The following is a 15,610-nucleotide window of genomic DNA, read 5'->3' on the forward strand; positions in this document are numbered from 1 at the left end:
ATGACTAGGGCCATGCTTCCTAGGATTACATCAGGCAGCTAGCCCTTTCTGCTCTTTCTCTGTTGCTATGTGACACCCACAGGATACTTCGGCCAATCATGAGGCATGCAAGCTCTGAAACAGAATCCAAATAAAACCCTTTCTCCTTGAAGTTGGTTTTTTGTTTGTTTGGTTTGGTTGGTTGGTTGGTTGGTTGGTTGGTTGGTTTTTGGTTTTCTGGAGACAGGGTTTCTCTGTAGAGCTCTGTGCCTTTCCTGGATCTCACTCTGTAGACCAGGCTGGCCTCAAACTCATAGACATCCGCCTGCCTCTGCCTCCTGAGTGCTAGGATTAAACTGCACCACCACCTCCCAGCTCTCCCTGAAGTTTTTACCTGCGGTCGGTCCCAGTTACAAAACAATAACTAGCACAGATGGTGAGGGGTGACAACATCCACAACTAGTGAGAATATTATATTCAAACTGGAGTAGCTAGGAGGTTGTGGGCCAGAGTTTTCTAAGCAAATAGAAGGGATAAAACCCCTACTATGTCTAAACAGCTTAACAACAGAAACAAACAACAGCGACAAATCAATTATTATCATTAAATTCAGTTAAGCAAAAAAAAAATAGTATGCCCAAGGAAAACAAAAATAGCTATGAAAGAAATAATAGTAGCCTTGGTCATCAATATTATTGATTCGAAAATGTTGAATACTAGTCACAAACCTCATTATATCTGTACTGGAAGACTACAAGGGCAGCACAAGGAACAGAGATGGATGGATGTGAGTTCAGTGCAGGAGATCCTGTCACTTTAGAGATGAGCATGATGAACAAAATACTCTAGCAAGAGTTAAAGTGACTGCCCCTGTAGTTGGAGAGCTTCTCTCCAGGTTCCACCAAGTCCCAGCAGTCCCACAACCCACGTATAAAAAATCATACAGACACTTTTATTTAAACTGCTTGGCCATTAGCTCAGGCCTACCATTGTCTAGCTCTTACTCTTATATTTAGCCCATTTCTGTTAGTCTATACTTTGCCACATGGCTTGTGGCTTACCAGTGTCTTTACATGTTGCTTCTCATGGCGGCGGCTGGCGGTGTCTCTCTCCACCCAGCCTTCCACCTCCCAGAATTCCCGCCTGTACTTCCTGCCTGGCCACTGGCCAATCAGAACTTTATTTACACAGAGCGATATCCACAGCAGCCCCCTGAGAAGGTGAGGTTATGATTAAGTGAACAAAAAAGCTACAATCATCCAATATCATAAAGAGAATAGAAGATTTTAACACAATTTATTCTTACCTCAGGAGGCGCACAAAGCCTGTCATCATTTGTCAAAGAATGACCACTTGTACAAGAAGCACAATCCGAGATGTCCACTGCCCCCTCACCATCTTCACACTCACTGGGCCCACCAGGATCTCCCATGTCACTGTTAATCTCCCAGTCAATAAACTGTAATTCATCTAAAAAATAAATTTTTAAACTTTGTTAATTTTATAGCCCCTTAATATTTATTTTACAAAACTTATTCTCGATGGATGATTATTACAAATACCAAGTGACCATTGTACTCTACTCTCACCTCTGGCCACTGTGCCTCCCAATTCTCACCCCCACCTCAAATATAAGTGAACTACAGCTATTCATTTGTTTTTAATCCTTGTAGTTTCTCCACCATGTTCAAGAAAATAAGATACATACAATTCCTCCTTTCTTACACATCTTGACATTTCTTTAATTACAATAATGAAGAGATCCCTCATAAATAACAGCTGCCTCATTTTTCTACATAATTCAGTAGTCTAACGTATCAACAAACCATGGTTTATATATATAGTCCATTGTTAAAATAACTTTTTCACGGCTAGAGAGATGGCTCAGTAGTTAGGAGTAATGACTGCTCTTGCAGAGAACCCAGGTTCAATTCTTGGAATCCACATAGTTTTTAAAAAGTCTGTAATTCCTGTTCCAAGTAGATCCAATGCTCTCTTCTGGCTTCCAAGGATACTACTGCATGCACATGGTGCACAAACATGCATGAAGGCAAAACACTCATATAAATAAAATAAAAATAAACCTTTAAAAAAATGTTTGAAATTGAAAGAAATATCTTCTTCAAGTATCCCCACATAAGAATTTTTTCCAGAAGTATCTTTCATCAATATGGAATCAAACTAATTTAAAATCATTTTACCTGATAATCTCATTACAACTTTAGCAAAATTTTAAGACAGAGAGCTAAATTATGCACATGTATTACATGACCAAATGTACTAAATCTAATCTGCTATGCCTAAATAACTGAAAGTAGTTATCACAGATGGACTGAAGTGTGAGGCACAATACATAACATAAATCTTTCCTATAGTTCAAAGTACAAATACTCAAAGAGCTACTAAGATAATGGATCTACTTACGTCTCACTTAATGGAAGGGTATAGACTCTCTTCTTCCACTAAAGTGAAAGAATAGTTCATTAAAAATGTGCCAGATTTAGTACATGGCTGGAACTTAAAATGTTAAAGAAAAGAAATTAAAGTTAAAATACAGATGAGGCTGGGGAGATGGCTCAGCCATTAAAAGCACTCTACAGAGAAATCAGGTTGTTCCCAGCATCCACACAGTAGCTTACAGCTCTGTAACTCAAGTTCCAGAGACCCTCTTCTGACCTCCACAGGCACCAAGCACTCATGTGGCACAGTTACATACATGCAGGCACTCATATGTACACACAAAATAAAATAACAAGTAAGATATGGGACAAAATTTAAATTAACTTTTTATAAAGCTGGGCTTTATAAAAGTAGAACATACTTTTAATCCCAGCACTTAGGAGGTAGAGGCAGATGGATCTCTGTGAGTTCCAGGACAGCCAGGGCTGTTACACAGAGACCCTGTCTTGAAAAACTAAATTAATTACTTAATTAATTTTATTAAATAGATAAATAAATAAATGAATAGCGTTTTTTAGTTTGGTAAGGTCTGAGAAGATATGGTAAAAATCCACTATACTAATTACAAAAAAAATTAGCGGTTAAATCAGCAGTGAAAAAGTAGACCTTTACTTCTCATGACTCAGTGTATGTGTAGACATGAAGCCAGGTAGGGCAGTGCACAACAAATTCTCTGAGCTGCTGCATTATCACAGCAGGAAGTCGTGGTGAGCCAGACAAGGAGCATACACAAAACTAGAGCTGCCACCAGCACCACACACCTGTGGAGCACCCATCACAAACTCTAGTTTTCACTCAACAGAGTGAGTGTCTTAGAAGGGTCTGTCATACCAATCCAGATGTCAACAGTCAAAATAAAGAAGACAAAGAAAGACAACAGCATTTACTTTGAGTAGACCACAGAAAAACAACATATTGCAATGTGGTGAGTGAAATTAAGTGATACACCAGAAACAAAATGGGGATTTTATTACCAACCATAGTAATCCCATTCACTTTACAAATGAAAACTGGGCCTCTAATAAACTAAGGGGCTTTGTAAAAGTAAAAGTTCTAAAAGACCGAATTATCTGGGTATATGTTCATGTTGGGGGGGAGGGGAATGTGTGTACATGTGAGTATGTGCATGTGCATAACAGAGTCAAGCCTGGATGTTGTTCCTCAGGCACTGCCCTACATATTTTCTGAGATCGAGTCTCTCACTGACCTGTAATTTATTAAGAAAGCCAGGCTTTCCCGCCACTGAGCCCCTGGGATCCGCCTAGCTGTCTCCTTAATGTTGAGATTCATGCACCACCATGCCTGGGTTGTTTTATTTTGCTTGGTTTATAGGGTTTCACAGTATAGCCTTGGCTGACCTGGAACTTGGTATGTAGACCAGGTGGCCTTAAGACTCACAGATCCTCCCTAAGTGCTAGGATTAAAAGTGTGTCACCACACCAGGGCTTATGACTTTAAAACCACAGGTTCTGGGTATCAAACTCAAATCTTGTTTACGAAATGAACTACCTCTTCAAGCCCAAGAAGAGGAATTTCTAAGAAAAAAAATATTTTGACAATTTTAACTTAGAGTTCTTCCTTCTTAAACCCAATTCTGTACTATGTAATCAAGACGCTCTAATCCTAGGTCTGGGATATTATTTGTAAAAAAATGAATAAAAGTTTGGCAACCAGTATACAATTAAACAGAGGCATCCCTAGGTCTGAATTGTTAACTGGAGCACTTATAGATGTGCCTCTCTTCACATGACCTTTTATAAGTCCCAATCATCTAATAAAATGAAGAGATTTCTTAGCTCATGAGATATCGAGTATGGATAAAAAGAAGTAACATACTTATCACCCAGCTTCCTGTCTTAAAATAAAATTGCAATAACTGTAGTATTTGTCATTCATTAAAGGTTTAAAAAATTAGAAGAATAGGGAGAAGAGAGAACTGAAAATGGATAACTGGACGACCTGGCTGGTTAGTATGCATTAGTGATCTTCCCTTCTCTTCTGTACCAGTGTTAATGCACACTGTACACAGCTTTTTCCTTTTCACATGGCTGCTAGGGATCAAGATCAGGTCCTCACACCTGGCAGCAACATTTTAGTGATTTAGTCATTTCCCCAACCCCTAATTTTTTGTTTTCTGGGACAAGATCTCAATAAGGAACCAAGCATGGGTTGGAACTCCAGATGTAGCCAAGCTGGCTTTGAACTCACAACTATCTTACTTCTCAGTCCCTTAAGTACAAGAAGGTTAGTTAATTTCAAATAATTAGCCCAGAACATGTTTCCACTTACAAACAGAATGTTAAAACCTATTGAATATCGCTTTCAGTAGAAGAGGGCAACCATGTTTTAAACAACAGCTTTATTAAGATATAATTAATATAAAGCATAATTTTTAATATTGAAATCCTGTTCTAAATCATGTAAAAGATTAGCCAAGAGTCATATCACAGTGAGTTTCAGTCAACAAAACCAAATTCTAACATAAGAATTATCAGCTTACACACAATGTAAAATACTACCCTATCAGATAACTACTAAAATGTCAGTGGTAGTTGCCAGAATGACATTCAAAGTGGTCAGTGGATTTTAAGCACTTTCCACTGAAGATATCCGAGCAAACCTAACTTTGCTGGAATAACTAAAATGAACTATCAGAGTTAAAAGCAACAAGCTTATTTTGAAAGCAATAGTGCTAGTTTTGAGAAGTTTTGTTTTAATATAAACATTATAAACTATCATCAGAACTGAAACTTACTAAGTTACACTTCCACTACATACTGATTGTTATAACATTTATTCATTAATAACAAATTAGCCAGGAAGAAGCATGGGTGTGTCATTGCTTAGGAATTAGGAGAACCAGCTTGGCATTAAAAAGTAAAAATAGAATAGCAACTAAATCTGAGCAAATCAAACCTAACATATTAAGTGCAATAAAACAGAAAAAAAAAAAAAAAAGAAAGAAAGAAAGAAAACATTGGAAGGATAGGCCACATAATATAGAGGGAAGTTTCTCTGTGTCCCGTCAGGCCTTGTGGTCAGGATGAATCTCTCCCACTGGCAGTCCCACAGCCGCTTATAAAATAATTACACAGAGGCTTATATTAATTACAAACTGTGTGACCTATGGCTTCAGCTTCTTGCTAGCTAGCTCTTTCATCTTAAATTAACCCATTCCTATTAATCTATATGTTGCCATGTGGCGGTGGCATTACTGGTATGCTGGCATCTTGTTGCTCCTTCGGCAGCAGGCTGGTGTCTCCCCCTACTTCACCCTTCTTCTCCCTGCATCTCTGCTTGGATTTCCTGCCTGGCTGTAAGTTTTCTTGCCATAAGCTAAATCAGCATTATTTATTATCCAATGGGAGCCACAGCATACAGAAAGACATCCAACAACAACACAGTGATACAGATTTGTAATCTCAGTACCTGAGAGGCAAACTATAAACCACAAGTTTAATTGCAATAGGTGACTAACTACTAACATTTCTTTATTATCCTAAATAGTTTGTAATAATAACTTTCAAGGACTAGCAATTTGCATTACATTGTTAAATAATATGTATAGGTACAATACCTTGAACAAGACTAGAAATGTATGTACAGTATGTTCAACAGTATATTCTAACAAAAATAATCTCAACTTTCTATCAACATACAAAGGTTCATATCAATGCAAAGTATTTTAAACAAGTAGTTGCTGTTTAAGAGTAGACTGGATAATCTACCCTTTTATACCCTATTAGAGTTTCTCCTAAATTTTGTTCTCTCTTCTATAGCTGTCCTGTCATCCAGAGAAGTATGGTTTTTACAATAGGCATCAGGTTCTTTAATTGCTCTGGGAAGGAGTTTCTTCCATAATAGCAAATGACTGAACTAAATTTGACATGGGGCCCTGCAAGAGGCCCCCTAAGGCATTTCCCAGCGTCAAAGGGTTACCTCGACTGTCCCTTGTTGATCTACATTCTTAAGTCCAGTGTCTGCCTTTGCCGTACCCTCTGCTTACACCAGAAGGGAGGGGTCTTCTGATCAGATTATTCCTGGGTAAAACAATGTTTCTAGGAATGCCCTATTTACAATCCCTTTTTAAGTGACCTTGTTTACCACAAATTGAAACATTTGACAATTTGGTTTTTCTTCAAACCCCTGGAAATCACCTCTCTTATCCAAGGATCATCATGGTTATGAGATTCAATATTGACTGTATCTCAGATCCATTCCTCCAGGGGTGTTGACCTTGCCTTTAACAGGCTAATTACCCTTTCGCATTGTGCATTAGCATTTTTAAAAGCCACAGATTCAATTATTATCTGTCTAGCTTCTGAAGTCAATCTTTGTAAGAAATCAGTGAAGGTTTCTTTGGGGCCCTGTATGACTTTAGTAAATGACTCAATTTTCTTTCCTATTTCTTCAATTCTGTTCCAAACATTCAAGGCTGCCATGTGGCATAAAGCCAGGGTGTGGTCATCATATAGAGGTTGCCTTTCTACATTAGCATTTTTTTAATGTGGGAAAAAATTCTCTCTTTTAACTAATTTCTCCCTTTAAGAATTCAAAATTGTCTCACCAAATCTGCCAACGATAACAATTCAGATGACTGTGAAGTCTGGAGCTAACTGCTCTACATAGACAGTCAAAGCCTTAAACAGTTTTCAAGGCAGTTACCTAGTGTGGCAGCATCTGGAGGAGGGGGTCCAGGGAAAGCTCACAACCCACCAGAAGAGAAGAAGCCAAAGAGCCAGCCCTCTCCACAGGAGGAATGATTGAAAGCAGCTAATTCCTGCAGTTTTTTGGAGCCCAAAAGTCTACTGAGTTTGCTGCAGAACGCTTGATAGAGATTACATGTCCACAAGGTTGGGCTTGCCCAGCGGACCACCTAACTATTTCTGGTTCAGAATAGCCATCTCTGGGTCAGACATCTCGCAGGACTGGGACTCTGTGACTTTACGTGGTTGTGTAAAGCGCGCGCGCAGTCATGTAATCTATGCGCATGCGTGGAGTACCCACAGGAGTTCCTGTACACATGCACGGCCCAACCTTTAAAAAGCTGGTGCCATCTTGCATGAGTCTCTCTGTCTGTCTCTCCCCTCACGTGTTTCACGCAGGCCTGTCACCTCTATCCTCTTTAATAAAACTCTTCTGTGGTCTTGTCATGTTCGGGACGTGTTCCTAGCGCCGCTTAACTACTAACAACGCTACAACAGAAAAATCCCACTCACTCAGAGGCTTGAGGAAAAGGGAACCTTAGCCTAGGGTAGTTACTCTAGTCCTGTGCTGGTGGCTGCAAGGTCACAGGCAAGAGGCTTTTTCGTGAATCTGTGCCCCAAAATTTGGACACCAGATGTGGCGCCGATTCTAATGGTCTTAGTAATAAAATCCTGGAGCCAGATATTGGGGTAAATGCTGAAAGATCAGAGAGACAAAGGAGCAAGCCACAACCACTGCTCACCTCGCCAGCTCCTCAGCCTGAAAGGGGGCTGAACTCCTGTCTCCACCCACCTTACATTCTTCTCTCCGCCCAGCCATATCACTTCCTGTTTCCCCCTCCCTAGTGCTGGGATGGGAGATGTGTGCATCCCAAGTACTGGGATCAAAGTCATGAGATCCCAAGTGCTAGGACTAAAGGTGTGTGCCATCACTGTCCTGCTTCTATGATTAACTAGTGGCTGGCTCCACACTCTGATCTCCAGGCAAGCTTTATTTGTTAGAGCACAAACTAAGTATCACCACAGCAAATATATGAGGATTCAGATTCAAGGCAAGCTCAGGCTACACCCACTCTATCTTGAAATATAAAATGTGAAAAGAAAATAAGAAGCCACTATAACATCTATTTCTTAAAGTTGTTATAAGAAATATATAAGGGAATGTACAGATGAGATAACTCCATAAAGTCATAATTCATAATAAATATGTAAAACAAATGTAAGTTTCCACTATTACTGAACCTTATATTTAACAGAAACTGGACTGCTTACAAAACTAGGAACTTACCTTCAGTGGCTCCATCTTCTGGACATGAAATCGTCCTGCTACAAAACCTGTCTGCTACATAGCCATGTCCATCTCTCTGTAATTGAGGAAGGGTCTTATCTTCATCTGAGAAATCACTTCCACTGGAACTCCAGGTGATATCTGCCACTTCACTAGGACTCTCACCTGCTGTTTCTGCTACAGAAGAAAAGACAAATATCAGCTGACAGCTGTTATTTATCTGAATGAGATTTTATGCATATTAATTAGACAAAGCCACAATCACAAAAACTCTAAAGACAATGAAAACAATGTTGTGTTACATATTCTTACACAATGTTCCATGAACAGTCCCACACATATTCTCTGAATTAAAGCCAAGGACAACAGCTGGAGTTCAAATAAGTTATAAGAGACAAAACAGAAAGAGATAAGGAAACAGTCATGGACATGGGCCTGAGACCCTAACTATTGTTTACAGAAATATGTTCCTTACTTATATTTTCCAGCTCTCATAAAAAAAAATTGTTCCTCAGTCTTCTAAATAAATGTGGCTGGGTTTTGTTGTTTGCTTGATTCTTATTTTGGAGGGTTTCTTATTTGAAACTTTATCTTGGAATTCTTACCAACAGGCTACTTTAAACTCATTTTAGGAGCTACTACTTTAAAAATGAACCAGTTCTAGGAAATGCTTTACATACCTTTTCCCACTGACCTCTTTTCTAAGCCTTTTATGTCTCTATCTTGGCTTTGCTAAAGCCATGTTATAAATAGAATACACTGGTACAAACTCTTTGAGCCTTTCAGAATATACTGTGTATCATCTATATAATAAAAAACAACACTGTGAGGCAAATATGTTCTAGTCTAAGAAAATCATCTCAAAAGAACCTTCTGTAATTAAATACAAGTAGCAATTTATTTAATATTTAGTTTTCTCCCAAAACTGAATATACAACTCCAGAAAAATACATAAACTATGTTTACTTAAGTAAACACACCTTTTTCATATATATATTTTAAAAATTAAACATATATTTTAAAAATAAACATAAATTGATACAAATATAAGAGCTTTTGGCACTAATAAAAAGAATTACATAACTCTGCACTACTAGTAGATATTTCAAAAAGATATCTGCCAATTTATTGTATAAGACAGTGTTTTATAAATTTTAAAGGAACACTTTTGCATAGAAAAAAACACAGGCTATGAAAGTAGCTCAATCATTAGAGAGTTTGTCTAGAGTGCATGAAACCCTGAGTTCAAACTCTCACAATTCTCTCATAGAGCACAGTGGTGCATTCCTGCTTTCCTGGTATTCAGGAGATAGAGGTAAGAGGATCAGTCTGAGTTACATGAGACCATCTCAAAAGAGGGGAAAAGAAAAGAAACCTGTGAAGGGAAATGAAATGATAATACGGCTTAGAATGCTTAGTCTCTGGATTGTACATAGAATTTTGAGCAAGCACACACACAGTTCTTTATGCCATCAGACACAACAGCAACTGTCAGCATTAACAGAGTACCTTGGAACTAGGAATTTTACCTATCTTCCTAGTTCACTTAATACAATGACCAAGAAAACCCTCAATCTTATGCCTGTTTCCCAGATACAGACTCTGAGATTTGAGCATTTAGCTTGTTATCCCAAGATCAGTGAAGACTGAAAGACCTCTGGCATCACAAAACTTCACTCATCTAATCCATCTCCATAGAGATGGGAAGATGATAGTAACAAAGTCAGTGCCCTACCTGTTATATATACCCACTCTTCTCCATTACAACCAACTCTAATTTTACTAGCAGCAATATGGAAAAAAAAAATATTTCTGTAAAAAATCCCTACTTTTATCACACAATCTTTAGTGGAGATAACTGGTAACCTATGTGACAGGTTCTAGCCAAAGTCCTACAAAATGTCTATCTTCCCAAAGAAAGCAAAGTTCATTGGATAAAAGCCAACAGTCTCCTCAAGAATTTGACTTAAAATACCAAACTATCACCTTTCACCCAACAGAACCAATCCCATATTAACATTACAGAGCTCAAAATAGCTGGACTGTAGATGTCTTACTGCAAGAGATAACATTAGTCCCTTTTTTGAGAACAGAGTTTCCCTTGTTTTTGTAGTTAGAAAGTATCTATAAGTAATGCACCAAGCAAAATATTGCAGTTTGTAGCAGTGGTTCCTATAGTGTATGTCATGTATTTTTTTTTCCATGTGACTATTTTTAGGTATTAAAATTCAAACCAGACCTCGGCCAGTCAGTGGGTCCTGTGGGAAGGCTCCCCTTTTCCCAAGACTGCAGGCAGGCCCTGCAGTCTCCACATCCTGCCCCCACACCCATTTGCCCTAGACCCTAGGCACTTCTTGAGACTCAGAGACCAGCCCCCAGCTCCCATCCACCCCAGAACTCCCATCTGGACCTGAGACGAGAGAGACACTCTGGTGGACACTACAACCTCAACGCCTTGCACCCACACCAATCTGCTGGAGACCCCAGACACTTCCAGAGACTTAGAGACAAGAGTCCAGCATTCCATCCTGTCCTCGATCTCCCATCTGGACCAGAGAGCCCCCAGCTCCCATCTGCCCCGGAACTCCCATCTGCACAAGAGCCTCCATGCTGTCCCGGAACTCACATCTGGACAAGAGGAGCTCCCATCTGGACAAAATAAGGAGACCCCATGGACTTCCTGACACTCAGAGTCCAGCCCTTCAGCTCCTATCCGGCCAGCACTCTCATCTGGACCAGAGCTCCCATCTGTCCCAGAGCTTCCATCTGGACCAGAGAGAGGCTCGCTAAATCTGTCAGCTCTGTCTGGACCAAGTACACTGATAAGACCAAGAGCGAACCCACAAGGAGATGGGCAGACGCCAAGGCAGAAGTACATACAACAAAATACAGAGCAATACAGCATCATCAGAACCTAGCCCTTCTCCAACAGCTAGACCTGAACATCACGGAATGGAAGAAGAAGAAGAAAACAACCTTATAAGTAACATCATGAAGAGGCTAGAGCCTTATATAGAAGAAATAAAAAATAAAGTGGAGGAACAGACAAATAAAAAATGGGAAGAACGTTATAAAAAACTAGAGGAAAGGACAATTAAAGCAGAAGAAAACATTAAGTCCCTGAAAGAAAATCAGGAAAAAGCAAGGGAAACAGTCCAAGACCTGAAGAAGGAAATAGAAAAAAATGAAGAAGACACTAGCAGAAGGAATGCTGGAAATAGAAAATCTGAGTAAACAAACAGGAACTTCAGATGAAAGTATAAGCAACAGAATGCAAGAGATGGAAGAGAGGATCTCTGGTGTTGAAGAGACGTTAGAAGAAATAGATTCATCAGTCAAAGAAAACACTAAAACCAAAAAAGTCATGACCGAAATGTCCAAGAAAAGACCAAACCTACGAATAATAGGGATAGAGGAAGGAGAAGAATACCAACTCAAAGGCACAGAAAATAGATTTAACAAGATAATAGAAGAAAACTTTCCTAATGTAAAGAAGGAAATGCCTATGAAGATACAAGAAGCCTATAGAACACCAAACAGACTAGACCCCCAAAAAAAGTCCCCTCGCCACATAATAATTAAACAACTAAACGTACAGAAAAAAGAAAGAATATTAAGACCAGCAAAGGAAAAAGGCCAAGTGACTTATAAAGGCAAACCCATCAGAATAACACCTGATTTCTCAATGGAGACTTTGAAAGCCAGAAGGACCTGGACAGATATAATACAGACACTAAGAAACTATGGATGCCAGCCTACACTACTATACCGAGCAAAACTCTCAATCATCATAATGGAGTAAACAAGACATTCCAAGACAAAGACAGATTTAAACAATACTTATCCACAAACCCAGCCCTATAAAAAGCACTAAAAGGAAAATTCCAACCTAAGGAAGTCAGATACACCCATGAAAACACAGGCAATAGATAACACCACAGCAGTAAACCCCAAAGAAGAGAAGTACACACACACTACCACCAAATAATAAAAGTAATAACAGAAACAAACAATCACTGGTCATTAATATCCCTTAATATCAATGGACTTAATTCACCTATAAAAGACACAGACTAACAGAATGGATACGAAAACAGGATCCATCTTTCTGCTGCATACAAGAAACACACCTCAAATTCGAAGACAGACAGCCTAAGAATAAAAGGCTGGGAAAAGACTTTCCAATCAAATGGTCTTAAGAAGCAAGCTGGTGTAGCCATCTTAATATCCAGCAAAATAGACTTCAAACTAAAATCAATCAAAAGAGATGATGAAGGACATTACATACTCATCACAGGAAAGATCCACCAACATGAAGCTTCAATTCTGAACATTTATGCCCCAAACACAAGGGCACCCACATATGTAAAAGAAACATTACTAAAGCTTATTCTGATATCCAGAATATATAAAGAACTCAAGAAATTAGACATCAAAATGCCCAACAGTCCAATTAAGAAATGGGCTATAGAACTAAACAGAGAATTTTCAACAGAGGAAGCTCAAATAGCTGAAAGACATTTAAGGAATTGCTCAACATCCCTAATTATCCGGGAAATGCAAATCAAAATGACTCTGAGATACCACCTTACACCTGTCAGAATCGCTAAGATCAAAAACACAGAAGACAGCTTATGCTGGAGAGGATGTGGAGCAAGGGGAACTCTCCTCCACTGCTGGTGGGAATGCAAGCTTGGACAGCCACTTTGGAAATCAATATGGCGCTTCCTTAGAAAATTGGGAATCCATCTCCCCCAAGACCCACCTATACCACTCTTGAGCATAAACCCAAGGAATGCTCAATCATACCACAAGGGCTCATGCTCAACTATGTTCATATCAGCATTGTTTGTAATAGCCAGAACCTGGAAACAACCTAGATGCCCTTCAACTGAAGAATGGATAGAGAAAATGTGGTACATATACACAATGGAGTACTACTCAGCAGAGAAAAACAATGACATCATGAGGTTTGCAGGCAAATGGATGGATCTAGAAAAAATCATCCTGAGTCAGGTAACCCAGACTCAGAAGGACAAACATGGTATGTACTCACTCATAGGAGGATACAGCTCCAGGGAGGCTACCTAGAAAACGGGACCCTAGGAAAGACACAGGGATCACCCAATGACAGAGAAATGGATGAGCTCTACATGAACAACCTGGATGAGAGTGGGAGAAATGAAGGGCAAAGTTTGTGGGAAGGGAGGCTTGGGGGAGCAGGAGATCCCAGCTGGATCAGAACAGAAAGGGAGAACAAGGAATGGTAGACCATGATGGATGACGACCACATGAGAACAGGAGTGGGCAGAGTGCTGGAGAGGTCCCCTGAGGTCCACAGTGATGCATCCTCTGTAGACTACTGGCAGTGGTCGAGAGAAAGCCTGATCTGACCTAGTCTGGTGATCAGATGGCCAAACACCCTGAAGGTCAGGCTGGAACTCTCATCCAATAACTGAAGGAAGTGGATGCAGAGATCCTCAGCCAGGCCCCAGGTGGAGCTCTGTGTATCCAGTTGTCAAGAAGGAGGAGAGACTGTGGGAGCGTGAATTGTTGAGCCCAGGATTGGAAAAAGCACTGGGACAAAAGGCCAGAGGAATGGAAGCACATGAACTGTGAACCAAAGGCTATGGAGCCCCCAGCTGTATCAGGCCCTCTGGATAAGTGAGACAGTTGAGTGGCTTGGACTGTTTGGGAGGCACCCAGGCTGTGGGACCGGGACCTGTCCTTAGTGCATGAGCTGGCTGTTTGGAACCTGGGGCTTACACAGGGACACTTTGCTCAGCCTAGAAGGAGGGGTCTGGACCTGCCTGTACTGAATCCACCAAGTTTAAATGAATCCCCAGGGGAGTCTTGGCCCTGGAGGAGATGGGAATGGAGGGGAGGGGATAGGGGGAAGGTGGGGTTGGGGGCGGGAGGGGGGAGGACAGGGGAACCCATGGCTGATGTATAAAATTAAAACACAAATATAATAAAAAAAATAAAGAAAAGAAAAAGGGAGAAAAAAATTCAAACCAGACCATTTGGTTACTCATTTATTCATTATTAAGTTCGAAACTTGAGCTATACTATTAGATCAGTGGTTCTCAATCTCCCTAATGCTGTGACACTTTAATATAGTTCTTCATGTCGTGGTGACCTCCAACCATAAAAGTATTTTCACTGCTACTTCATAACTTTAATCTTGCTAGTTATGAATCATGATACAAATATCTTTTTTCAATGGTCTTAGGTGACCCCATGAAAGGCAGCTGATTCTGCTGTTAAAGCAAACCTACTAAGGACACCAAAATGCTAGTGGTCCCCGCAAGATCAAGAAGAGCAGCACAGACCACGGCTGAAAATACCTCTTACATTGCCAACCTGAATATACAAACTGTCCCAACTGTCCGATATCATAAAAGGATGAAAAAAAATCACAGAAAAATAGCCTCAAGCCTCATCTGTTCAGCGGTAGAATGCTTGCCTGCAAATCTAAGGTCTCCAAAGTTATGGTCTCCAAAACCAGGGGTAAAGTAAGTTAAAAAAAAAAATCAACACCACATTGTTACCTTTCTTTGGACTTGGAGACAATTCCAGGGACCTTTCAGTAACAGCTGTCTTTTCACTTGCTAATGACTGTAGGCAAAATAATAATAAAAATAATTTAACATATGATTCATGTGAAAAAAGGCTAAACACCAAGTGCTATTTTATAAAATATTCAGTAATAAATTTTATGCTCTCCTTGATGTATAGTCTTCCGCTTTTCTTTTTAATATTCATCAATTGAGATTTCCCAAAACATGTGTCCTTACAGACACACAAATTATTTTCATATTTTTCCAGACTCTAAGCTGAGTTGTTGAATCATTTTACATAATAGTCAATGTTAATGATTCCTCATATATATGACTGACCATTCATTACTACCTATAACCATATTATCTTTAGTTTATAAAAGCATTCCTCTGTAATTTATAAGATATATAAAAATTAACTGGAATTGAACTGACATTCTATAAATACAATCCTTATAAATAGTAGTATGCTCAATAATTTCATACCTGTCAGCATTCTCAGTGTGCATTCTTCATTGTCAAACAAGCAGAAAAACTCTACAGAGACTACGGAGGGAAATATTAACTTGACACAACTATTAAAGGAACTCAAGGTATGAAAAAGAAAAGCAGTGCTT

General features: G+C 39.5%; 1 protein-coding gene across 3 annotated transcripts in view; it reads right to left on the bottom strand.

The window, feature by feature from the left end:
- Spidr (scaffold protein involved in DNA repair) overlaps positions 1–15,610 on the bottom strand; it is a 306,197-nt gene that overhangs the window by 259,926 nt on the left and 30,661 nt on the right. For 2 of the 3 annotated variants that reach the window (XM_036196157.1, XM_036196154.1), the window contains exons 3-5: positions 14,985–15,051; positions 8,434–8,610; positions 1,286–1,449 (exon numbers count right to left, since the gene is read on the bottom strand). In XM_036196157.1, coding sequence (XP_036052050.1) covers positions 1,286–1,449; positions 8,434–8,610; positions 14,985–15,051 — 408 coding nt within the window. The remainder of the gene's footprint in view (positions 1–1,285; positions 1,450–8,433; positions 8,611–14,984; positions 15,052–15,610) is intronic. The other variant, XM_036196155.1, reaches the window with a different exon arrangement.

This window comes from Onychomys torridus, chromosome 8 (assembly GCF_903995425.1).
Source record: "Onychomys torridus chromosome 8, mOncTor1.1, whole genome shotgun sequence".
NCBI lineage: Eukaryota > Metazoa > Chordata > Mammalia > Rodentia > Cricetidae > Onychomys > Onychomys torridus.